General features: G+C 40.7%; 1 protein-coding gene across 15 annotated transcripts in view; it reads left to right on the top strand.

The window, feature by feature from the left end:
• Positions 1-27187, top strand: part of MAST4 (microtubule associated serine/threonine kinase family member 4) — a 610376-nt gene that overhangs the window by 554713 nt on the left and 28476 nt on the right. For all 15 annotated transcript variants that reach the window (XM_070476769.1, XM_070476765.1, XM_070476766.1 and 12 more), the window contains 9 exons: positions 1315-1382; positions 3753-3838; positions 11033-11241; positions 12903-13041; positions 14346-14478; positions 15450-15615; positions 17461-17562; positions 25015-25137; positions 25342-25454. In XM_070476769.1, coding sequence (XP_070332870.1) covers positions 1315-1382; positions 3753-3838; positions 11033-11241; positions 12903-13041; positions 14346-14478; positions 15450-15615; positions 17461-17562; positions 25015-25137; positions 25342-25454 — 1139 coding nt within the window. The remainder of the gene's footprint in view (positions 1-1314; positions 1383-3752; positions 3839-11032; positions 11242-12902; positions 13042-14345; positions 14479-15449; positions 15616-17460; positions 17563-25014; positions 25138-25341; positions 25455-27187) is intronic.

The following is a 27187-nucleotide window of genomic DNA, read 5'->3' on the forward strand; positions in this document are numbered from 1 at the left end:
ATCTCCAGTTATTTTAATTTCTGTAGTTAATTTTTCTCTAAAGGCAACACTCTAGTGTTGCTTTGCTTCATATCTTTTATGTGTAATCGCTCCCAAGAAAGGATGATTATATTTATAAGAACATGAATCCATGAAATTCTGAGCACATAGGAAGTAATATTAGATACACACAAAAATATGTAACTAAAAACTGTAACTCTTTATTATACTTGTTTGATTTTTAAAAATTAGAAAATTCAAATTATTTGTGATCCTGCCACTTAGAGATAACCCCCTATCAAAGTTTTGGAGAAAATCCTTTCACGTCTTTCACGTTCTTTTTTTAAATTAAACATGTTTTGTTTTTTTCTCTTAAGTATAAAAATCAAAACAAACCATAAAATGAGTTCGGTTTTCTCATTTACTTATGTAGACTCAAGGATGCATTCCAGTATTGGTTGAGCAATTAAATGCTTTGTCTCTTAACGAGACCAGTAGGGTAGAATTTAAACTGGTGTCAAGCATGTGGCATCCAGCCCAGAACTGACTCCTTTACATGGTATAATTAATAGTAATAAATAACAATCAACATTCAATAAGCACTTAATTTTTGTTAGTTAACATGCCAAGAGCTTTACATGCATATCCCTTGTCATACTCATAAAAAACTGAGATAAACAGTATTGTTTCCATCCTACAGAGAAAGAGCCCAAGGTTAAGAACTCACTAGTTAAGTGCTCTTAGTAGGGGTAGCTCAAGTCATCTCAACTCCAAACTCTTCTTAACAGTTACTGTTGCTTCCTTTCTGACAAACTGCGAATTCTCATGGACTAGGAATGCTTGCTCTCACTGCATGTGATGGGATAGAGCAAAGGGTGGCTCATCACAACCTGAGACTCAGTCTCTGAGCTATAGTCAGTGCCTCTCTGATGCCTGTCAGAGCCTAGGAAACTTGCCTCTCCTGAGTATCTGTTTACAGGCATAGTCATTGAACCCTCCAAACCCCTTCCACGCTGTGGTGATTGTGTCAACCAGTGGGTCCTGCTAGCGTGCACAGATGCCCACCTCCGAGTAGGACTATGTCTAAGTATTCATGGGGAATGCAGTTCTCGGAAAGGGGCATGTAATGAACAGTTTCAAAATATCAGTTGTTGGTTCTTGCCATTTTGGATTTAAGATTTCCTCATGTGTACCTTGGAGTATAGAGTAAATTTTTCTTTTTTTTTAATATTGAAGAAAATAGTTTTTCTTTAGTTTTATTAGTAGCATAGTACTGCTGTCCAATTGCAATAGTCCTATTTCTCTTAAATCTTGCTTTTTTTTTTTTCAATTTAGAAATGGCTCAGCTGGGAAACTATGATAGTGGGACAGCAGAAACACCAGAAACAGATGAATCAGTGAGTGTAAGTATCTTTCTTGATGAAATATGATGTTGGTTTTTCTGTTTATGAGCATCTGGAGATTTTGGCTGTGTTAATTACTTTATTTGTTCAACACATATTTATTGTGCTTCTGTAGGCGAGGCACTAGGTGTACAACTTTAGCCACTCTCTTTAAAGAGAGACAAATTAATATAAGGAAATCATGCACAAAAAATCAAAATGAGAAACTTGAAGGAGATTGATGAAGAAAAAGGGCCACGTGTTCCTGGAACATAACATAAAAGAGATTTACCTTCATCTTGCCAGTCCAGAAAGATCTCCTAAGGAAGGGATATTTGACATGTGAGGGGTTACTAGGTGAGAAGGGGCAGAGGGAACTTTCCAGGCCAAGGAAACTTCAGGAGATACATGATAGGAGAGTGCTTCTGAGGGCTTTAGAATGACAGTGACCGTGTAGCCTTTAGCTTCATGTTAAAACTCTCCAGCTCTGGTTAAAACTACACACAGACATCCTTGCTGTTCATCTGTGTCAAATCGTTTCTTTCGAAGAGCAGTGGGAAGCTGTGGTGCTGTGAAGGAAAGGTGTGTGTGTGTCGTGAGGTGGGGGGCGGCGTGGTGAGGAGTAGATAAGGAGATGACCCTAATAGAGTTACAGAGAGAAGAAAGTCACACTGATCGCAGTGCAGGAAGAAGATGGGTGAGGGGAGCGGGCAGCGGGGGCCCTGGGGAAGCCGTCTGAAAGGCTGCAGCGCAGGTGAGAGGGCCTCGAGCTGATGCCATCCTTCCTGTTTGTGATCAGAGGAAGAGGAGCCAGGACGGGCCACCCCCAAGCGTCAGGGGTGGTGAGGAGAGAGGGGCGGCCGTGTAGCCTGGGGGATGAAACGCCCTGACTCTGGAGCCAGATTGCCAGATTTCAAGCCTGGCCTCACTTCACACTAGCTGTGGGAATCTCTCTATACCTCAGTTTCCTCATCTATAAAATGTATGTGAAAAATTAACGGAGCTAGTCTGTGTGAAATGGTTAGGAGAGCCTCATGTAGTAAATGGTAAATAAAGGCAACTTTTTAATTAGTTTCATTATAACTGCCAGAATGTTGAATGCGCTAAAGCTGAAGTTCCTCTGAGACATCCAAGGAGAGCCATCAAGCAGGCAGTTGTGTATAAGGTGCAGGACCTTCCAGCCCTCAGAGGGAGAGTTTCTGGTGGACGGTCTGGGTGGCTTAGGAGGCATTCACGGGAGCAGGTGAGGAAGAATTAGTGAGATAGAGATTGGTTCAGGGTGTTTGCAGCCCGAGCTGTGGAGAGCAGTCAGAGTGGGGTGGCTGAACAAGTAAGTGGTCCCAGCCTCGGATTATGTTTCCTGAGGTAGAGTGCTCGCAGGGGGTGACTAGACCCAGGTCCTGTGGCCAGAGGCCAGGGAGAAGTAGAGAAGGGAGCTGTTTGAGTTGAGGAGGTCAGGTAGGCCCGGACCAGGTTGTTTGGTGAGCTCTCTGTGTAGATACTGAAGTCACCCAGGAAGGTGCGAAGGTCAGTCCAAGTCTTCCAAGGATGGGGGGCAGCGGGTCAGCGGGCGCCATCTCTGAGCCGGGGAGGATTCCTCAGAGTCATGGAGGTTCTTCCAAAATTATGAGGAGGGGATTCTGGTCTCTGCAGAGGAAGCAAAATGACTGTTAACTCCCTCTCAGTGCTAAGATACATGGAGTGTGAGGCAATTTTGTAGAAAAACAAAACACTGTTTATTTTGTGAGCTGAACTTTTAAAGGGGCTGTCTTTTTGAAAATTGGTATCTAAACCATGGTAAGACTTACAATGAAGGGAAGTAAAGAAAGACAGGCATGCTCTGCTTGGCCATCCCATTCACTGCCAGCTACCTTCTCCAGATGGGAAAGGTTGCCATAGGAGTGAAATAGAGACGCTCTGGGTCGGGCAGACAAGTCACATGGTCCACTAGCCTGCATAGAGCCACTCTAGTCCATTCTATTCTAATTGACTAAAAGCAGAATTAAGCTTTGGCATTTTGGACTTAAAACTTTAAGATGAGTTTAAAGACTTAAAAAACTTTAGAAGACTAGGATGAGGTTCACCCAAATACTTTACAGAGGTAAATTAAAATCAGGAATTCTCAAAACCATGGTGCCTGTATCTCCCAGAAATGAGGTTCACTTCAGTGAATCTGAGCCACTGTTGTGAGGAATAGTCTATCAGCGCTGCTCTGGAAAATTATCTTTAAAGTTGTCCCCCAGGTTCCTTTGGCTGTAATACTGCACTTTAACATTTTAAACAAGAGAGCATGTAATTCAGATATTAATTATTTTGCTGCTAAAATCATTTTCTTAAATTCTGTGCTGTTTTTTTTTTTTTTTTTTTTAACATCCGTGTTTCGTCTCCAAGAGCTCTAATGCTTCCCTGAAACTTCGAAGGAAACCTCGGGAAAGTGATTTTGAAACGATTAAATTGATCAGCAATGGAGCCTATGGGTGAGTAATTCAAGAAAACTCTATTGTGTTTTAACACACCTAAGAAGTATATTCTTCACATTGATCTTAATGCCAAATAGATATTGTTGGGGACTTTAGTTTTCAGATCACTGCTCCTTCATTTAATGGGTAGAAGGTAAAGCCCAAATCATTTTTCATTGAATACCTCAACAGAAAGTATTTCAAGTGACATGGGTGGGAGTTATTGTAGAGGGTTGGAGAGAAAGACTTTAGAAAACAAAAATTTCTAAAATAAGGGAACATTTTTGCATATGCCTGTTTCTATGTAGATATATAGATATATATACACATCTGGCTGTATATTTATGTATATATATATTTGAATATATATAAATTCCATTTATATCATTTCTTCTTGAGGATTAGCCAGTGTTTCCTGCCTGACCAGCAGTCAGCCTTGGAAGAGAAGAACTTAAATAAGAAGGCTGATTGAAAATATAAAGTAATACAATTCTTTGTCTTTCTGTTACACCAGAATTTTTTTTTTCAATTGGCCTCTATGCTATAGTCTGATTATATTAGTGGTGCCCCTTCCTTGACTCAGTTTTATAGACACCGAGTTTCTTTCTCATGGCTTAAGGTCAATACTGACAAGATCCTTCTTGAGTTACTAATAATTTGGAAGGATAATTCATACACAGACTGTGTCCTGATCCACTTTAGACAGCCCAGAACTCTAGTTTAATTAAGTATTAATCACAATTCCATCTGTAGGTGGAGGGCAATAAACCATCCTATAGACATTTATTGCCATTTATCACACACATGAGCAGATGAGATAGAAATGATTTTTGTTATGCCACAAGGGATGTTTCTTCTTATGATTTTTTTCACCTCTAATATTTTCCACACCATTAACTTAGTGAAGAACTTAAACATTTGTGAGTCCTTTCTAATGCCTCACTGATTTGTTTTCAGGATTATGTCAAATGGCATATTTCCTGATGTGGCTTGTAAATGCTTTCTGATTTTTTTTTTTGCAATGTTTTATTTTTTTCAAGGACCTCACTGAAACTCTTCTGCCTAAGAAGATCATTTTAGCATGTGGTTGTTTGTGGGTTTTGTTTATATATTGTTGGCTTTTAGTCCTTTTTCATTCTGGGGATCCGCTGAGGATTTCTTCTTTGATTAGAAAGAAGACTGAACTTTGATTTAAGGAATTTGTGGGTATGAGCACTGCTTGATTTTATTGGAAGTGAAATTCTGGCACAGGATTGTCAGTGAAGCACCACTTTTATAAAATTTGAGCAAATATCTTAGCTGTATATGGAGTTCTAATTGGTTGAGTAAACTCATTTGTAGTGCAATTAAACCACTGTATAGTAGATGAGGTATATCACACTTTGGGGAATGGTTGGGAATATACAAGAAGTTAAACAAGCTGTGAATCCGTAAACACCCAGGACGCAGGCCAAGTCATTAATGGGCTTACAAGCTGCCTGCGGGAGCCTGTGCTGATCAGCCAAAACTTTTTTTTTTCTTTTTTACACTTCAAGTTAATCTCTCACTATGTTTCTGACAGATTTCCTCTAAGATTTAATTATTTTGAACTTAAAGTTTGAATCGAGCCACACCCACTGGCCCACCTGATCAAGATGCTATGGCAGGGTTCTGTGAACTGGCTGAACAGGTGGATCCCTTGTGGGCCATGAATTGAAGCCATTCAAGGCTCTCTTGGGCTTCCCTGTAGCTGAATCCCCTGCTCATATCAGTGACCTGTTCTTTGACTTTTCAAAAACTGGTTATGCTGGAAACTAACCCTTTTCTTAGAAAGAGCTGTAACAGGTCAGGATTTTCTCAACATCCCTGCTTAGTGAGAGTTCATGGCATGAAGGGGCTTCTCTGGTGGTTCAGATGGTAAAGAATCTGCCTGCAGTGCAGGAGACCCTGGGTTCGATCCCTAGGTCAGGAAGATCCCTGGAGAAGAGAGTGGCTACCCATTCCAGTATTTCTGCCTGGAGAATCCGATGGACGGAGGAGCCTGGCGGGCTACGGTCCATGGGGTCGGAAAGAGTCAGACAAGACTGAGTGACTAACACTTTCACTTTTGCATGGCATGAAGCCGTTTTACCAACTTGATGAGCACTGAATTTCCTTCTCTGGTTAGTAGGTTTCAGATCCCTGCCTGGAAGCTGAAACTTCCTTCAAGCCAAACTTAGCACTTTGTAGGAAGTGAACACCTACTATGTGCCAGGCACTGAACTAGTCTCTTTATATATGTCATATCCTCACAAGACCCTTTGAGGTATTGATGTGGGGAAAGAGGCTTCCAGGCCTGGTCACACATATGCTGACTGTAAGCAGAGTTCTTGTCTCCCTTTATATTTTGTTTATAACTTTTAGTCATGTCAATTGGGGTATAGAAATCCTTCTTCCATTGAGTACATCCACCTAGATTTTGTTTTTATTTATTTATTTTTAAATATTTTTGGCCACGAGGCTTGTGAGAGCGTAGTTCCTTGACCAGGAATCAAACCCGGGCCTTTGGCAGTAAGAGCATGGAGTCACTGGACAGCCGGGAACTTCCCTCCCCCTAGATTTTTAGATAACAATTTTGAATGTTTTCAAAGTGAAAGAATAAAACTAATCTAAAATTTTTTAAAGTAAGTAAACTGGATCTGAGAGGCACAGCTCTTCTCCACTTCACATTCCTTTCTTGCCTTTCTTGCTGCCTTTTCTTTTTTTCACCCTCAAAGGACAGAGTCATTTACCTGGGAGACCAGGTGTGCAAGCTGACAGATGCCCCCTCTTGATAGCCTTTCCTCTCAGAGTCTCGACAACACATGCACTCTCCTTCCCACGTGAGGCTCTGCCCGCGGGGATTCGTGTATCAGGCTCTCAGATCCATGCGCAATTATATGCATGAGACATTCACCCTCCCCATAGGACTGATTCATTCTGCTCTAGATCCTGCCTGCTTCCCATTCTGCTTCTCCCCGCCCCCACCTCGGTTCTGCTTGAGTGGAGCGATGCTTGGCTCAGCGGGTTGCCCCTCCTGACGCATCACCTCCCGTCGTCGAGTCTTCCTGTTTCACAGAGGGGTCAGTATAGGAAAAGAGACACAGAAGCCTTTTCAAAGAAAGCAACCCCTGGGGACAGAAAGCAGAGAAATGGGAGCCGAATCAGTTCAGCCTAGTTTTATAAGTAGACTTGGGCAGTTTGCAGCCCTGCCTCGCAGTGTTAGATGTCCGTCTGTCCTACTGCTGTTTGTCCTGTTTCTCTCTCTTTCTCAGCCCTCCCTCACTCTCTCTCTCTCCTCTCCGCTGACTTGAGTAGATTTGAACACTGACTTATAGGAAGGGAGGAAAGGAGTATGTGAGAGAAGACCTCTTACTAAATGAACAAACTTCAGCGTTAGAAATAATAGTCCCCAAGCAGTACCAAAATGTTAAAACAGAACATAAACAAAACAAACCCAGCTGCAGGGGATTCTAATTAAGTCTAAGTTGACTTTTGCAACTTGAACAAGATATGTTTGTCCTGAGGAAATGGTATCTCAAGCTACCTATAGGATTAATTTCAACTGAAATTAATTTCAGTTAATTCCTAAGGATTACCTGAATGTTTTAAATAAAATAGCAAGGGGAAGCAGAAAGTCAAATCAAATGTTATGAACTGAAAATCTGAGGATAAAGATTGAAGGCCTTTATTAACACTGTACCTAGTGTAAGTGCTGGTCAAATTGAGCCTGGGCTTCTTTCTCTTTTGTTCTTTCATGAAGTCATGTGCAATCCTATTCTTTCTTCCTTCACTTCCTGTTGTCTTCACACATATTGAATTTTTTTGCAGTTATTTATGTGAGAAATGGTGGTGCGTGGTTGAAAATCAAAATGGCAACCTAGGGAATTCTCTGGCAGTCCAGTGGTTAGAGGTCTGTGCTTCCACAGCAGGGGGTATGAGTTCAGTCCCTGGTCAGGGAACTAAGATCCCACATGCCTTGTGGCATGGCCAAAAAGAAAAGAAAGATATAACAGGGGGAAAAAGGCAACCTACTGATAGTCTAAAAGTGAAATTCTCAATATCGTATGTCTGGAAATCCTAGCACTAAACCTACTTAATATTAAACATTGAAAGAAGAGATAGTAACTGAACTGTACGCCAGTTGACTCTCAAGAATAGGCAAGTGCTTATATAAAGATACTGACTTTTTAACATTTTCAGTTCTGAGACTTATTTTAAAAAGCAGATTTTGTATTTCAGAAATCCCTCATCATGACATCTGCCAATGCTTGTCTCATATCTAAGCCGAGGCCAAGTTCTTTTCTGTGCTCCCTTTGAGTATGTCTGTTCTACTATCAGCTTCTGATTAGGAGAAGCTCAAGTGTTTTCGAATCTTTTGTTCTGCTCTATCGAATTAGTAATTGGAAAAAGGGGGTAAATCGTCAAAGTGTTTGATTCAGAAAGAATGAGTTAAGCTGGTTAATGAAAAAGTTAGTCAAAGCAGGAAATCGCCCAAAAATGATATGTACTTTAAACATTTTAATTTAACTTAAATATATGTAAATTGACCAGCCTTTTGATGTAAGACCTTTATAAGACAGCTAATATAAACCATAGTTACATAGTCATTCTTTGGTATTACCTCCGTTGGATACTAAAATCCACAAATGCTCAAGTCTGTTACATAAATTGGCATCCTCTCCAATAGTTTAAATCATCTGTAGACTGCTTATAATACCTAATACAATGTAGTGAAAGTCGCTCAGTTGTGTCTCTTTGCAACCCTATGCAACAGTCCATGGAATTCTCCAGGCCAGAATATTGGAGTAGGTAGCCATTCCCTTCTCCAGGGGATCTTCCCAACCCAGGGATCCCAGCCCAAGTCTCCCCCATTGCAGGCAGATTCTTTACCAGCTGAGCCACCAAGGAAGCCCAATACAATGTAAATGCTTTGTAAATAGTTGTCAGTGTGGCAAATTCAAGTTTTGCTTTATTGAGTTCCTGGGATTTTTTTTAATGTTTTCAGTCCTCAGTTGGTTGAATCTAAGGATATACAGAAGACAGGGACATGTAGGGCTGACTGAACTATGTTGTTTGTTTCCCATTTTTAGCTTCTTTATAGGTGAAGCAAAAATTGAAATCAATCTGTGTCTAGATTTTTATTATTTTCTTAACATTTAGAATATTTTCACTTTACTGAATCGATAGGAATTTTAATTAGTAACTCACATTTATCAGTACTTTCCCAAGTATTCCATTCACTTTTCTTATAAACAAGGATGTTTTCTCTTTTCACACTCACTTTCCATCAGTTTAAATATTTGTTTAAATTAGTCAGTTATGGTATCAAGCCTAGTGAGGAGCACAGGTGTAGAACTAAACCCATCTGGTGGAAGCACAAGTGCCTGGGCATCCTGAAGAGGACAGCAAGCCCACATGGAAAGTGGTGAGCACCCAGCTGGCCAGCCCCCACGCCAGCTTATTGTACAGTGGACGTAGGAACACCAGGTTATTCCTCCAGCTGGCTGTGTGGAGTGAAGGGAAAATGTGGATATAATGAGAAGACAAAGATAAAGAGGTAATCATTTGATAGAAAGATGAATTCCTAGTCGAGCACTTAAGAGAAAGATGTGAACATTGGTTAAACAGAGATTGAATATACTTAAGATTTACATCAGTGGATCACTCTGACATTTTGGTTCAGCAGGCATATAGGGTGTCCTAGTCCCCTTTGTGTTCATTTTTTCAGAGACAGTGAAAATCACTAGTGGGAAATGAATCTCAGATAACCCTTTGTTTAGGAAGCATTCTACTGGGTAGAGTTTACTGTGACTGGTAGCTCTTTAGGTAAATTATTCCTTAGTTTATCATTGCGTTTGTTTCAGAATAGCCTCATATAACCTATTACACACTTCTAATGATGATGGCTCTTTAGATAAATTATTAAGTATTTGCACATTGCCTCACCTGAGTTCAGACCTGTTCTCCCTCAATAATGAGATAAGTGACGAGTAACTTATAAGAAAAGGAGCCTGTCCAAGACATTTTCCTTGTTGCTCATCATTTCCAGGTGGGGTTTGGAAGATCTTCCTCCTGATTACTTCTTTTCTGTATAGCATTTGAAGCTCCAAGGAGTCCATTGTCTTTTCCCAGACAGAGCTGGTTCTGTAGAGTATTTGGGTGAGGCTTCTGGCAGAAATTCCATGCAACCTGCTCATTTTAGGGTAAAGTTGCTGGGCACCTCACCTGTGGGTCAGATGCACCAGAAATGTCGTATACTCTGGACCCCTTTTCAGTTGAGAAATGCATTTCCTGTTGAAACAGACATAGGTGTAACTCATGCCGAGGTCTGTAGTGAAGAAATATGCTTCTCTTTGTAGCAGGGTGGGCAGCCCCCTGTGACCTTCATATTTATCTAGACATACTTCATATTTATCTAGAAAGTTTATGTGTGCATGCTAAGTTATTTCAGTCGTGTCCAATTCTTTGCAACCCTATGGACTATAGTCCGCCAGGCTCCTCTATCCATGGGATTCTCCAAGCAAGAATACTGGAGTGGGTTGCCATGCCCTCCTCCAAGGGATCTTCCCAGCTCAGAGATCGAACCAGCATCTCTTCTGTCTCCTGCATTGGCAGCCGGGTTCTTTACCACTAGCGCCACCTGAGAAGCCCTGTGAAAGTTAATGGGAAGTAAATTACTCTCAAGTTGGAAGTCAGCTGCTTTAAGAAACTATAATCTATGGTCTCTTTTTGTAGATCTCATGTGTATCATATAGGAAATTATTGCTTTAGTCAGTTGTGAAAAAATGCCTAATATCTAATGCTAGAAAGGCTTTAAGCTCAGAATATGTGTGTACTTTTTTCATTGTTTTCCTGTTCTAACTTATACATTGGATTTTGTTCTGTTTATGAAAAAACTGAAAACAACAGCTAGCTATTGGGAAATAGCTCATTCTGGATACTGTCCATACCCTTCAGCAGTTGAAATGAACTTGATGTCTTATGTGTGACCTGTAACCTTTATTGAAAGGATAAAAAAAAAAATCAACCTTGCCAAAGGACTTTGACCTGAAATTGAATGTTGATAGTTGCCAGCATAGTTTATGTGGGCTGAATCCCAACTGTCATGTGAACTTAAAAAAAAAGTGGGTGATCACATCCACCTACCTGGCTTACTGTACCCAGAAACATCCCCTCTTCCTTTGAACCCCAACTCCTCGTGCTCCTTTCCAGGGCAGTCTATTTCGTTCGGCATAAGGAATCCCGGCAGAGGTTTGCCATGAAGAAGATTAATAAACAGAACCTCATCCTCCGGAACCAGATCCAGCAGGCCTTTGTGGAACGGGATATCCTGACTTTTGCAGAAAACCCTTTTGTGGTCAGCATGTATTGCTCCTTTGAGACCAGGCGCCACTTGTGCATGGTCATGGAATACGTGGAAGGTGAGTCAGTCTCTGACGCAGAGAACATGGCGCTGATACCCAAGGCCATTGTCTGTATGTAACTGACCCACGTTTCTCAGTGGTTGCATCCGCAGAGGAACCGAGGCTGGGCAATGAGATGGCAGTAATCCCAGTCATTATCTTCTGATAATTGCCTGTAAAGTGCCAGCTCTGTTATAACAAAGGGAAAATTAGTGCTACTTGGGAAAAAAAAAAGGTTGTTTTCCTTTTTAAATAGCCTTTCATCCTGAGTACCTCCTCTCAATTGGTCATTAAAGTTAGAATATATGTGATGGGATTTTTCCTACTTATTTTTATCACGTATCATAAAATCATTCATTACAGTGGCTCCTCTTAAGGAATGTATTAAAAATATGTCCTTTTCAGTCTATGGTATTAAATTAAAAGTGAGTTAGAAGAAAGATACATTCAAGAAAATCTAACTTCTAAAAAAAGTACAAATCAACTTATTTACAAAAGCAAAATATACTCACAGACATAGAAAACAAATTTCTGGCTTTCAAAGGGGAAAGGGGAGGGGGAATAAATTAGGACTATGGGGTTAACAGATATACACCACTATATATAAAATAGATAACAAGGATTTCGTGTATAGCACTACAGTTTAATTTAAAAAGCCTGTTTTTCTTTTGGAAGTTCATAGTCTGTCTTTTAAATGCTCAAGAAATGTTATTTCCATCAATTTTACATGAGATGTTTGAGTGTTTCAGTAGCCATGCCTTATTAACATAAATAAAACTATAAAATGAATAGGTAAGCAAGGGCCAAAACGGTTTTTTCAAAGCATCTGCTTTAAGCCCTTGTAATTATTTGAACAGAATCCCAAAACTTTACAATTTGAAGGAACATTAAATAGCATTTTCATTTTGCAGGTGAATGAACTGAAACCCAAGTTTCACTAGATATTTAGTGGTAGATACAAGACAAAAACATAACTTGCATGATTTCCACCCAATGTTCTTTTCACCACACCTATACTTTATTAACTTTTGCTGTGGTTATTTTAACAACAATCATTAATGTTTTCCACATGTTTAATATATGTTGAAAGCATCCTAAATTCTTTACATAGATTACTTCATTTAATCCTCACAATAAAAGGGATGACGTTATTCATATCCTGACATAACAGACAAAGGGACCAAGACCAATTTACCTAAGATGTCCCCACCTGTAAGAATCAAAGCTGGAATTTGAACTCAGGCAGCCTGATTCCAGGATCCGTGTTTCAAAATGGTTTATTATATATTTTTTAATTAATTTATTTATTTTAACTGGAGGCTAATTACTTTACAACATTGTAGTGGTTTTTGTCATACATTGACATGAATCAGCCTTGGGTTTTATTATATTTTAAATGGTCACACTGTTCCTAAAACACATCATTAGTTCTTCAACTTTTTGTTTCACTTCAGGTCAAATCTGCTCCCTCATGAGCAGTGCTTCTTAAATAGACGTCTGTATTTTCTTCACAGCACAAATTAAGTAGAAACATGATTACCTAACACAGTCTCCACTTATGAGCATGATGGACTTTGTGGTTAGAGGCCATTCTGTTTTGAAATTCTGCAATCTAAACTGGTGGTCTTTAATCCCAGCTGATACAGTACTTGCTAAGTCTTTTTTGTTCTGTTTTATAGGGGGTGACTGTGCTACCTTAATGAAGAACATGGGTCCTCTCCCCGTTGACATGGCCAGGATGTACTTTGCTGAGACGGTCCTGGCCTTGGAATATCTACATAATTATGGAATTGTACATAGGGATTTGAAACCAGACAAGTATGTCACTGATGCAATATGTCTATTTTTCACATAATACAAATTTTTGTCTTTAAAAAATGTTTTCTTTTAATGCTGCTTTGCACATTTAAAAAGTCTCCCATAATGTTCCCCAAAGTTATTTTCAACAGCATTTATAATTTTTGTATAATCTTTTTAAAGGCTATGATGTTTATAATGATAGCTTATAAGAAACAAACAAAAGAGTATAAAACCAAGGTTAATTTATTTTTTTAAGGTTTTTATTATGTAAATAATAGGTACATAGAATGCCACGAGTTGTTTTCTGGATAGTTTCTGCATTTAGAATCATATTTAGATAATTCTTTTCTCCTCCAAGATGATATTCTTGTAGAATCTTTTCTATTTTATTCATAATTTATTATTTAATTTTTAATCTATGTGGAGCTCATTTTGGTGCCTGATTTGAGATACAGATACACTGTTTTCCCGCCAAAGTCTAGATATTCTTCTTGACACCATTTATTAAATGTTTCATGCTTTCTCCACTAATTTGAGATGCCTCTAGAAGTATTTTTTCAGTGTGCTGAAAATTTTATGATAAAATTAACTCATGCTCATTCCAAAAGATTTGGGAAGTACAAAAAAAAAAAAAATTCACAAAATTACCAAATACAACTATAGGATTTCAGCATATATCCTTCTGATAGCTTTATTTTTTAGACTCCTCCTTTAATTTTTTTAAATTATTAAAATTTCATATGCCGCTTAAAATGAAAACAAATTTTAACTCTAAATTCATAAAGCTTTCAAATGTGCATTCTTTGCATGTATAAGAGATGTAGGTCTTGTCTTTAGTGAATAGAAACTTAAGTTTGAGTCAGAAGTTAAAATCTGAAACAATACTACGTTTTTCTTCCAAGTTCTTTATCTTACTTGAATCACAGACTGGTAGCTTATCCTAGCTGCTGATGTGTAACACAGGATTATCAGTAGCCCTTTCTCAGTTATTTTTTTATTCTAAAAATGCAAAGATGTCAGAGTTCCGTACTTGAATTTTTCTGAGTTGCAAGTTGTAAGTGATCCTGTATGTAGATGCTCCAGAGAAGATGAGCAGGTCCTGATCTCTAGCCCTCCGTTGTGGATTACGCTCAGCTGCCAGATACATATTAATATATTTAACAGCTTTGTGTGACTTCATCTCTTTACAGGCTGGATTTTATAATAAGATTGATACCTATATACTACATAGTCTTAAAAACTGTCAGTGGAAGGGAGAAAAGTAAAAACAAAAAAAATGAGCTTCAAAGGAGTATTGTCATATATGTCCTTCTGCTTCACAGTTTGTTGGTCACCTCCATGGGGCACATAAAGCTGACAGATTTTGGATTATCCAAGGTGGGACTCATGAGCATGACTACCAATCTTTATGAGGGTCATATTGAAAAGGATGCCCGAGAGTTCCTGGACAAGCAGGTAAGGTTGCATGTTGCTCAGTTCTAGTAAGTGTTAGTCCTGTGGTCGGGTCTGACTCTTTGCGACCCCGTGGACCGGAGCCCACCAGGCTTCTCTGTCCGTGGGATTCTCCAGGCAGGAATACTGGAGTGGGTTATCATTTCTGATACAAAGTACAGCATTGCCAATGAGATTCAGAACCAAAACTTGCCTAGGCTGTCTTCATATTAGCGCTGGGACTTTAGATGTCTTGATAAGCCTTACATTTAATAAAGTGCAAATTGCTCCCATTTTTCTCCCAGGACCTCTTTGAACTATAGGTCCCTCCACATTCCTCCCCCAGCATTATGGTCTATTAGTAAGATGAATGATCTAATTGCTCACAAGTGAGAGTGTGAGAGAGACAAATGGAAAACTGTTTTTGTAAGGAATTTGGGAGTCTCAGTAGAGTCCTCATGAAACTCATGATGCGTCGTACAATCACGGGTGCTAAACTCCAAGCCATGGACCATTTCTCTTTAAGCACGCCTCATTACCATGTGCCCACAATCTGTTCATTGTACAGTTACTTAAGGTGAACATGTCTCAACCATCAGGCTTTTATGAAGTAACCAGGATGTGAGTGTATTTCGGTCGTATAAATACTAAAACTCTCTGAGAGTGACAGATGAAAAAAATACAGTATTATTTTAAATTTCAGGGATTACAAATGTTTTTGCAAAGTAAATAAAGGTACTCAAATTTGAAATTAGATATTACACACAGTTTTCTGTTAAAGCAGCATTTTAAGCTTTGCTTTTTTTTTTTTTGGTATTTAAGTAATTCATTGCCTTTGGTATGATAGACAATGATTTAGAATCTCTGGTCTTAAGTTCTTTGTCCATGTGGTTGAGCAGGTGCATTCTAGGCAAAATAATTGATATTGAGCCATCTTGCTCATTTTAATTTGTGTCTAATATTCCAATTATTCTAATATTGCAATTATCTTTTAGGTCTGTGGCACACCTGAATACATTGCACCAGAAGTGATTCTGAGGCAGGGCTACGGGAAGCCAGTGGACTGGTGGGCCATGGGGATTATCCTCTATGAATTTCTGGTTGGATGCGTGCCGTTCTTTGGGGACACTCCAGAAGAGCTATTTGGACAAGTCATCAGTGGTAAATATTGTCAGGAGTTATCTCTAGGCTACCGTTGGGAAGCAGCTTTTTAATGTAATTCTGGGGAATATTACTGTTTTTATTACTAAAATGTTAACCTTTATCAAATGGTTTAGCCAACAAATTAAAAGAACTCACTCATCATAGCATGAAACTGACTTTCATAATCTCAATGGAGCCACTTGTGTTGGAAATTGATCTGAAGTTTTGTTAACGTGAAATTTAGAAATGTACTAGCGATGTAACTGATTTTTATGGTGTGCTTTATCTGCAAAAGAAATTGGTGTGGGATTTGCAAATGATTTCACTGCTGTCCAGTCTTCCTTTCCATAATAGGAGAGTTGCACCAGGGAAGAAAAGGTTAATGTGGGTAACATTTGCATAAATGGGGAAAATGGCTATTGGCACAGTGAAGAAATTAGCAAAAATGTAATAAACCCTAAAACAAATGTCTACCAAATAATAAATAATGAGAATGGGGAGGAAGCAAATTTAATCCACAGATTGTTAATGATTTCATTGGTAGTTGTTATGGTGTAATGTTATTTCTTAACAGCTGTTCATCTTTCATTTAAATTCAATAACCTTTAGATCTTAACCTGCAAGCTGACCCTAACTATTGTTATGTGGCTTGTGGCAAAACTAAATGATAATTAAATAGGCCTATTACTACCCTACCTGCTGTTTTTATAAATTTTCCTGAAGCAGAGATCAGAAAGGCCTCTCTTACTCAAAGTTTGTTAGTCATCACTCACATCTTCATCCACCTCTGGTCCCTTCTGGACTATACTTAGAAGGCCCAACGGTGGAAATAGGGGGATAATTCCTTTTGGTATAAGGAACCTTATAATCACAGCATTATTTTCTGTCACTGACTTTGAAAGCCAGGCATCTTTGTAAACTTAAACAAAGTAGATTTGCGAGTTGCCTGCAGTGTATAACCCTTTTATACAATATCTGAGCTCTTTATGGATTTATAACTAGACTGTCTGCTGATATACCAAGGCCTGAGCGGCAAGAGGAATCAACTGTTTAATTAACACAAGCAGCCAATGCTGGCTTTGCTTTCTCAGTGCCTTGCGGCTCAGCTGCATATTCATGTTTTATTTTCCAAATCAGATTTAAACTGCAGCGGAGGAAGCTAGAGGCAGGCACACACAGAAATAACTCATGTTTTTATTGCATTTCCATACACACAAGCATGCACACCTATCTTCAGGCCAACTCCTTGAGAATGTAGAACCTATTTTCATATTTATGGCAGATTTTAAATACTTCCATTACTACGATTTCTTTGGGTTCTTTTCTTCTTCTTCTTCAGTCTTAGCATTTTAACCTTTCCTTTGTCTCTGGAAATAGTTATTTTCACAAAATTATTTTTTACTCCGCAAAGCAAAAGAACTCTAGAGCTGTGGCCAAATTCTCAGTTAAGTATGATAGTAGAAGAGAAAATCTGACTCCCCATGATCCCTGGGTGGGTGACTGCCTTAAACATAGGAGTTTAGAGTTTCCACTATATTGAACCCTATTAATATCAAGAGAACTAATTTGCAGTGTCAGTTCTACCAAAGAAAAATGAATCAAAAAGGTAAATGAGAGATACTCATTTGAAATGTTCTTATGCTGGCTTGTTGAAAGCAGTACTATACATATCTTGTGCAAGAGTGCTTCTCAGACTTGACTGATCCTAGGAATCAACTGAAGGAATCAGCTGTGGATTCCGATTAAGCTGGTGGAATGGAACTTGAAGTTCTGCATTTCTGACTCCTGGATGCTATCCATACTGTTGGGATGTGGACCACCATTTGAGCAATACAATCTATCACCTATTTTTCTTCCTTCTAGATGAGATCAACTGGCCTGAAAAGGATGAGGCACCGCCTCCTGATGCCCAGGATCTGATTACCTTGCTCCTCAGGCAGAATCCCCTGGAGAGACTGGGAACAGGTTAGAGCACATGTGTTTTAATTTTCCTAATATGCAGGAAATAATGTCAGTGTGAAGCACTCAGAGGTTCGTATTTTTGTTTTGTTTTTTGCATGGGAAACATCTGTTGATTGACTCAGAATGTGACTACAATACAGTAAACAATATTTAAATTTTTTTTTCTGATTCAGAGCAGTATGTACACTATGAGGGTTGGTGGCTGTTCTTTTGTTGTTCTTTTTTGGAAAGCAGAAATTTTTCTTACTTTGTTTCAGTCAATAAAATTTCTCTGGAAGAAAACTTCAAGGGCAAAGGGCACATGTAACTCTTCTGTTTTGAAAAGCATGAATCTTAAAAATTTGAAACAGAAGATTAGGACTATGGAGAGGTTTTTTCCCCTAGAAGGATTTGACCCAGCAGTTACTGTCTACAAGTTTTGAAACAGATTATCAGTACTTGAACTAATTACTAGAAACAAGTGCCTTGGGTTGAACCATACTATTCTATCATGGTGATCAGTACCATGGCCCAAGAAAGAGGATTAAAAAACATTAACTTTCAAGATAAAGGAGATAGTAGATTTATTTCTTGCTGATTATTTTTTGTGACTGTTCTACTACCAGTTTTTTGTTTCTCCAAACTCGTTTTCCTTTTCTTCCTTATATTCTTAATAGACAGACTTAGAGATTGCAATACAGTCCTAGCCAACTCCAGTATGTGAATTTACCGAGATGAGACTAAATATTAAATACACATAATGTACACACATGCGCACACACATACAGCACACATCGCACATACACACTGTATTGATAAAAATTTTCATCCATGACAATTGTTGCCTTGCTGAGTTGTTTATTCTGAGCTGTTTCATCCTACCCCATTTTACTAGAAAGACAAGAAAATGCTGATGAGATCATCCTCTCACCCAGTTTTTTCTAGACAGAAATCGTTTGCAAAAACTCCAAATAAACAATATCTTATATTGTTCTCCACTTTTGCTCAGAGCTTCCTCAGTTGGAGAGCTCTTTTTCTTGCTTAAGTATGGAATGCTGTGCTACCCAGAGTTTCTGATGATGCATTAAAATCCCTGGATCCGATCTTTATTTTGTAAATAAAGTTTTATTGAATCACAGCAGTGCTGGTCACTTGTACATTATCTATGGCTATCTTCATGCTGCTTGGCCGAGTTGAGTAGTCATGACCAACTACATGGCCCACAAGGCCCAAAACATTTACTATCTGGCTCTTGGCAGAAAAACCGTGAAGACCCTGCCTTAGAGAATGCAAGAAGCTTTCATGGTTTTTTTGAGGACAGGGGGGCACACTACGAGGCTTGTGGGATCTCAGTTCCCCCAGCAGGGATTGAACCCAGGTCAATGCCAGTGAAAGCCAGTGTCCTAACCACTGTACCACCAGGGAATTCCCAAGACGTTTTAAAATCAGAACTCAATTAGGAAAACTAATTTGAGTTGAGTTTTGTACTAGAGTGCCTGACTGTATGCTAAATCACTTCAGTCGTGTCTGACTTTGTGACCATATGGGCTGTAACCTGCCAGGCTCCTCTGTCCATGGGATTCTCCAGGCAAGAAGACTGGAGTGGGTTGCCATGCCTTTCTCCAGGGGACCTTCCTGACCCAGGAATCAAACTGTGTCTCTTCCATCTCCTGCATTGGCAGGCCAATTCTTTACCACTGGTGCCACCTGGGAAGCCTTTATGCTAGAGTGCCATGTGCTTTTTGCTTTCTTCCATGGATAAGTGGGCCTTTCACTAGGAAAGGCGATATAATGGAAACTAAAGGCGTAAACTCAGGAGTCAGGTTGCCTGGGTTTAAATCCAAACTCTGTGATCATGAGCAGGTTGTTTCCCTTTCTGTGCCTCATCTGTAAAATGGAGCTGATAGAAGGTCTACATCCCAGGATTACTGTGAGGATAGAAGATCGCCAACACTGTCTATTGGGACCAGATGTGACCCTGTTGCTGGTGTTGTCAGTTTTTATTTTTCTGCATGTATAATCCCATACTTTCCCCTTTGGAAGATGAGATTTAGGAATGGTGATGGTGCTCCCATCTTTGAGCTGATTGAACTCTTTGAATAGAATTCTTTATCTTTCTTGTCACCCTATTTGGATTTCCTTTTGTCTGAAGTGACTAGCAAACTGGTTATTTCCCTCTGTCTGTGATCTACAGTCGGATTTGCTTTATGGTCCAAGAGATAAGCATAGCTGTCCAAGAATGGGAGTCAAGGCTCTGTGTGGTACAGAGATTTGAGAGGTGGTTTTACTCACTGGAGTCAAATATGAGAAGCAGAGGCATTTTAAGAGTGCCGTGCAACAATACAAATACCTGTTTGTATAGTCTAATCAACTGTCCCAGGGAAGTATTGTTCTAAGGGAGAGCTAAAAATGTATTGGCATCATATCAGCACTTCTGCTAAAGAGTTCTCTTCAGTGTTGGCACATCACTTTGGAGAGTTTTCCTATTTACTCTGCCCATTCATTTCCCTCTCCTAGGAACGTGTGGGCTCTCGATTGGTCTTTACTTAGCAAGACAGGGCTATGGATGGTGGTCAGAACATCCACGTCTGTACATTATACTCTGCAAGTTTTCTTTGCACATTTTCTCCTTGACTGCTGGTTTCAGTCTTTTCAGGGTTTGACAGATTGAGAAACAAATCTTCTAGCAGAAGCTTGCAAAAGACTTTAAAAGACCCTGCCCAAGCTCTTAGCATTGTCAAGGAGAGCTTGCCAAACAGGCAGGTCCAATGTGCTAAGTCCCAGTAGGGCCCAGAGAACAAGTCTGAGAATCCCGCAAGTCTACCATGCTGCTTTCAATGACAGTGTTTTGGATTTGATGCATATTAAGAGGGCAAAATAATGCACGAAAATGTGCGAATGTACGTTTGCCCAAGAGACTAGAGAGGCTGCAAAAAGGAGTGTGAAGAGCATAATGGATGTTTAAGAAAATTCTGTGAAAGGAGAGAAAAGCTCAAGGGAGAACACTAGTGCCAAACCTTAACTTGCAATTTGGGACCTTGTTGTATTTGAATTTGACTTTTGAACTTGCAGAAGATTGAGTGCAGCTGGGCTCATTGGCCTTTGAGACCTGCTCAGATGTGACTGACTCCCACCCATGAGCCAGCTGGGAGGTCGTAAGTCATTTCTTCATTGCCTGGAGTCTCAGTGTCCTAATCTGTGGAAATAAGCATGTTACACACCTCATGGGATTATTGCAGGATTGAGTGCAGGCATGTTGGAGGAGGTATGTGGTTACATTGATCTGGTGCATAACAGGAGCGCAAGAAACGGCCACTTTCCCTTCCTTTACCTTTCTGGTGAATTCTTACGGTGAGAGTGACATTGTGTGAGTTCCTGTGTCTGATGATTTGTATTTGGCTCATAAAGCCACCATCTATATTATTCCAAGAGGTTGTTGTTCAGTCGCCCAGTCACATCTGTCTCTCTGTGATCCCATGGACTGTAGTACGCCAGGCCTCCCTGTTCCTCACCATCTCCTGGAGTTTGCCCAAGTTCATGTTCATTGCATCAGTGATGCCATCCAGCCATCTCATCCTCTGATGCCCTCTTTTCCTTCTGCCCTCAATCTTTCCCAGCATCAGGGACTTTTCCAATGAATCATCTTTTCACATCAGATAACCAAAATACTGGAGCTTCAGCGTCAGTCCTTCCAGTGAATATTCAGGGATGATCTCCCTTAAGATTGACTGGTTTGATCTCCTTGCTGTCCAAGGGACTTTGAGGAGTCTTCTCCAACACCATGGTTCAAAGACATCAATTCTTTGGCACTCTGCCTTCTTTATGGTCCAGCTCTCACAACTGTACGTGACCACTGAGAAGACCACAGCGTTGACTGCACGTACCTTCATCAGCAGAGTAACATCTCTGCTTTTCAACACATTCTCTAGGTTTGAGGTTGTGCCATGTGCTTAGTCGTTCAGTTTTGTCAAACTCTGCGACCCCATGGACTGTAATCTGCCAGACTCCTCTGTCCATGGGGATTTTTCCAAGCAGGAATATTGGAGTGGGTTGCCATGTCCTCTTCCAGGGGATCTTCCCAGCCCAGGGATCCAACTCAGGTCTCCCACATCGCAGGCGGATTCTTTGTCTGAGCCACCAGGAAAGCCCAAGAATACTGGAGTAGGTAGTCCATCCCCTCTCTAGGGATGACTTCCCGACTCAGAAATTGAACTGGGGTCTCCTGCATTGCAGGTGGATTCTTTACCAGCTGAGCTACCTGGGAAGCCCCAGGTTTGAGGTTGTTAGCCCAGGGCTAATTTTTCTCTGGTATGTCCTTTTGATTCTTTTGCTCCCCCTCTCTCCAAAAGTGCATGAAAAACAAGTCTCAGTGATAAGCAGCTGCTGTCAGTGGGGCACAGAGGCCGATGGGTGAGACCTGGGCCCTGGGTCGGCAGTGGGCTGGGCTCCCCGGGGAGGGCCCACTTGTCATTCTCTATAGAGAGCAAGTGAAGGCTCTCACCAGTATGTGTGCCAAGGTGTGGGTCAGGGAGCAAACACTCTGGATATAGTCTGCAAGTGTCTTTTGAGCCTTTGGGTCCAGAGAACTATGCTTTGCTGGCTAAAGTTGAGTGACCTGGATGTTCCAGAGCTGTCATTTGATGAGGCCCCAAGAGTGGCAGCTGAAGTCATAATCGTTGCTGAATAGTGCTTGGTAGGCCACTAGGTAGGACCTGACTCTTTGGACCTATGTCACTGGCACAGTGAGGGAATTGAATTGATGCATATTTTAGCCCTTTGATCGTCTCCAAGCAAAGATCACTGGAAGAAAATGTCCCTGGCCTGTGTTTGGGGATGTTTGTTGGGGTAGATGAGAACCAGGATGCAGAGGACTGGAGCTGGACTAGGCAGACATGCTGAGGAGCTGGGTGTATGGCTCCTTTCCCGATATCCACAGTTGTGAATCCATTTGAAAGTTGATGCGAGAGAGAGGGCAGGGTAAGACCCAGACTAAACCAGGCCTCCCCTTACATGGCATGTGGTGCTGTGGCGCTGAGGATGGACCGGTGGTTTTTAGACAGACCTCAGCTCAGCCCCTCCAACCCTTACTCACTGGATGATCTTGACCCAGTACAGTTTACTGCTTATTTGCTTTAACCATCCAAAAAATAGAGTTGACAATTCTTACTACGAGGCATTACTTTCAGTGGTTTAATTAAAAGAAGCAAGTTGCCTCTTGTCTCTAGTGTAATACTTGTCAAAGTTGGCCCTCAAATCCCAGCTGCTGATGCTGTTGCTCTCAACATCAGACTTGAGTATCATGCTGAAAAACAAGGAAAAAGCCTATGGAATTCTAGATGAAGATTCTAGTCAAATACTTTGTAAAGAATCCATTCTCTCTTTTGGGGGGTGATTTTTTTCACTTGGCATTTTTCTCTTCATTCCATCATTTTCAAAACATTGGTTTCCCTTGGCTGGTTTGGAGTCCCAGCCAACCTGCTCCTTGTGCTCAAGGGAGGCCCAGTGAGGACAGAACGATGACTTTGAACTTTACAGGTACCTCCCCTGCCCCAAGACTTTTCATTCAGCTTGCATTTCTCATCCTGTTCCTTTTGTACCCCACCGAGGACAGGATGAGAAGCATGGGTAACAACCGCACTCAAGAGGCATTTGGAACCCGTGTCGAGGGATGTCTCCTGGTTGGGAGACGGGTTAGATCCTGGTACTAGTCTTGTGAGAAGTATCTCTTCCTGAAATTGTTTCAAGATTGAATTTTCCTTATCTCTCCCATCAACAGTGTGCATGTTGGTGGTATGATGGGGGTGTGATTCTCATGGTGAGATTTTTATAACATGTGTACCTTCTCTTTACATGGGAAAGTGAAAGTCACTCAGTCGTGTCCGACTCTTTGCAACCCCATGGACTATACAGTCCATGGAATTCTCTAGGCCAGAATACTGGAGTGGGTAGCCTTACCCTTCTCCAGGAGACCTTTCCTACCCAACGATCAAATCCAGGTCTCCCACACTGCAGGCAGATTCTTTTACCAGTTGAACCACAAAGGAAGCCCAAGAATACTGGAGTGGGTAGCCTATCCCTTCTCCAGAGCATCTTCCCAACACAGGAATCGAACTGGGGTCTCCTGCATTGCAGGCGAATTCTTTACCAACTGAGCTATCAGGAAAAAAAGTATACTATACAGTCCATGGAATTCTCCAGGCTAGAATACTAGAATGGGTAGCCTTTGCCTTCTTCAGGGGATCTTCCCAACCCAGAGATCGAACCCAGGTCTCCCACATTGCAGGTGGATTCTTTACCAGCTGAGCCACACGGGAAGCCCCTTTACATGGGGGACCGTGTAATACTTTGATGGGGTCTGCCCTTCAAAATCTCTCTGTGAAATCATAAACTGAATTACAAATATTAGTTTGATTCACTGATATTCACTGAATATCAGGCTCACTTGGCAAAAAGAAACCTAAAACGTAGGAATTGTGGTTGCTTTTCATCACATGTATTATAAATCTATCAAACAAGTTTGCCAATTTCTTATTTAAGAATCTGTAAGCCATAGAATCTGATTCCTACCAATGTTAATGAACAATCCAATAAAATTGAAAAATGACCATTATATATTATCATCTTTATTAAAATCTTACCTTCATACATATACCTATGGCTGATTCATCTTGCTATATGGCAGAAACCAACACAATATTGTAAAGCAATTATCCTCCAATTAAAAATAAATTTTTTGGACTTATTTGGAGTTGCAGTGGTTAAGAATCTGCCTGCCAATGCAGGGGACATGGGTTTGATTCCTGGTCTGGGAATATTTCACATGCCTGGGTCAACGACTGAAACTGCATGTCCTAGAGGCCACAGGTCACAACTCGAGAGTAACCCCCACTCTCTGCAACTAGAGAAAGCCTGTGTGCAACAGCAAAAACCCAGCATAGCCTATATATATATATGTATATATATGTGTATATATATGTGTGTATGTATGTATATATAATTTTAAAAAAGAGAGAGAAATCAATTGTGGTAGGTACCCCCAAATAAATAAATAAATAAAACTTACCTCCAGAGGAATTACTGCCATGGGCACGTTTTATACCTTCTTAGAATTTTAGGGGGGTTGCAAGCAGCAAGTCTGCTTTGGGCCAATGTGAGTCCACATCCCCAGGTTCAGCATAATGGGATTTTAAGTGGCCGTGTCATTAACCTTTGAAAAATGGAGGAAGTCATGGAAAAATTAACAAAGAAAAACTGTGCCATAGCAACTGCTGTTAGCAGAATCAAATCCCCCTGCTGATAAATTACGGGAAATTTTTGGAGCTTTGGTTTGTAGCATGAAGATTTCCCTGATTTCTTTAATTCTCTCTTAATAGAACTTTTTTTTTTCTGTTGTTCTTAAAAACTGATTCTTACCTTTGTTGGGAGGATAACTGAACACTTTTCCCTCTATTCTTTCCCTCCACTCTCTACCCTAAGGTGGTGCATACGAAGTCAAACAGCATCGATTCTTCCGTTGCTTAGACTGGAACAGTTTGCTGAGACAGAAGGCAGAATTCATTCCCCAACTGGAATCTGAAGACGACACAAGTTATTTTGATAGTACGTGCAATATCTGACATAAAACATTATTTGGCCTTTTCTTTGTGGAAAATCAGCTCTGTTTTTGATAGGTACCTTCCAGTCTTAAACCCATGAGTTCTGAAACATAATGCTGCCTTGATAGAGAAACTCATAATTAAAATAGCTAAGTTAAAAGCTGAAATTCTGAATAATTGAAACTGCTTTCCAAACCTTTCCCTGCAGCTCGGTCAGAGAAGTACCATCATATGGAGACTGAGGAAGAAGATGACACGAATGATGAAGACTTTAATGTAGAAATAAGGCAGTTTTCCTCATGTTCACATAGGTTTTCTAAGGTAAGTGAAATATGGCATAAACATAGAGGGTCTCTCTTAGAGAATTTCCTACAGGTCAGATTTGTTGTTGCTGCTTAATTGCTAAATTTTGTCATACTCTTTGTGACCTCGTAAACTGTAGCCCACCAGGCTCCTCTCTCCATGGAATTTCCCAGACAAGAATGCTGGAGTGGGTTGCTATTTCCTCCTCCAGGGGATCCTCCCGACCCGGGGATCGAACCCACGTCTCTTGCACTGGCAGGGGCATTCTTTACCATTGAGCCACCAGGGAAGCCCATGGGTCAGATAGCTGGTACCTTACATACCTTTACGAGGTTGTGGAAACCACCTGTGGTGTTTCGGAGCCTGGAGTATCTTTTAGGGGTGGAAAAGAGTGACCCCATCATTTTGATAAACCAGCGTTCCTACCCCCACGCAGTGGTAGGTTTCTCTGTTCCAGCTCCACAGATTAATATCCTTTTTCTTGGAGGCAGACTTGCACTCACGGTTTCTCTTTGGGGAGTGTCTGATCCCATCTCCATGTGGACCCTGGTCTAGCTCTTGCTGAGCTATGGAGGCATCCTCCCATTGCTTTTATAAGAAGAATTTTGAGCTCATTGTGTGCAGAGCCTTCTCCTAGTATCCCACGGATACAACTCAAAGGAGAAGGCTTAGTCCTTGATATAAGCCCAGGCACTTGGAGACAGTTGATTGTGAAATGAGACAGTCTCTTAATCAGTGATAGAAAGTGTAAGATATATTAAAGGGGCAGCAGGCCAGACAAGCTAGAATTTTGGAAATAGTAGAAGATAAAATCAGTGTTGGAGAAAGGTGTTTTTTGACTGGTAGTGGGAATATTTAAAAGACAGACAAACCAAAGACACACCTGATAGTCCTGAGATGAACAGGGCCCTAGGAAGATAGAAATGAACCTAGAGGGCACCCTACCTTCCTTTTGCTGTTTTCACTCAAGATGTATTTTCTGTTGCCGTGGCATTTTGCATCATTATTGTGTAGCTTTTCTATAGCAATGAATGATTTAAAGTGTTCCGTAGCTTTTTCTAAGTGACTACCCAGAGTGCTCTGCAGATTGGCCGACACTGCCCTCCCCAGTTATAGGAGTGACACAGAGAGGTAGGGATTTCCCTGGAGGGGAGGCCCAGGTCTAGGCCAGAGCCAGGAAAGAAGCGGATGACAGAGTTCAGGCTTTCCCAGTACCTGTTCTCTGGCCCATCAAAGCCATCCCCTACCCTGCTCCCTCTCTGCTGTCTCCTGTTCTTTTGCTCCCTTCCTCCTAATCCCAGGAGATTATGGGAGCTATAAGGGCCATCCCCATGAGAGCAGCAGGTGGCTGGCTTGGGTGTAGCGAGTGCTTCCTGGGTTGGACTCTCAGCTCTCTGTTTTCGCTTCCATCTTGCCCGTGGTACAGCAGAGACCTCAGTTTGCTTAAGCTATGATCCCCTTCAGAAACCCCAGTATCAATATATGAGGCTGCCTGTTGGTATATGTGATTTATAAGCCAAACAAATACCTCTGACTCCTCACCAAGTACACGCTGCATCTCCCCGTGACGGGTCTTGAAACAGGCAATGTATTCTTCTCTTCCCTCTCAATGCCAATTCATTTTTCTACTTCCTGCCCCTGACTGGGGGCCATTAAATCTTTTCTCTGTGATTTGCTTTTTCTGATTGACTTCATGGTTAAATGTAATCTAATGCGTGTGTTGATCCCAGGCCTGGAAACCCCAATGCATG

The sequence above is a fragment of the Odocoileus virginianus genome, chromosome 14, assembly GCF_023699985.2.
Source record: "Odocoileus virginianus isolate 20LAN1187 ecotype Illinois chromosome 14, Ovbor_1.2, whole genome shotgun sequence".
Lineage (NCBI taxonomy): Eukaryota > Metazoa > Chordata > Mammalia > Artiodactyla > Cervidae > Odocoileus > Odocoileus virginianus.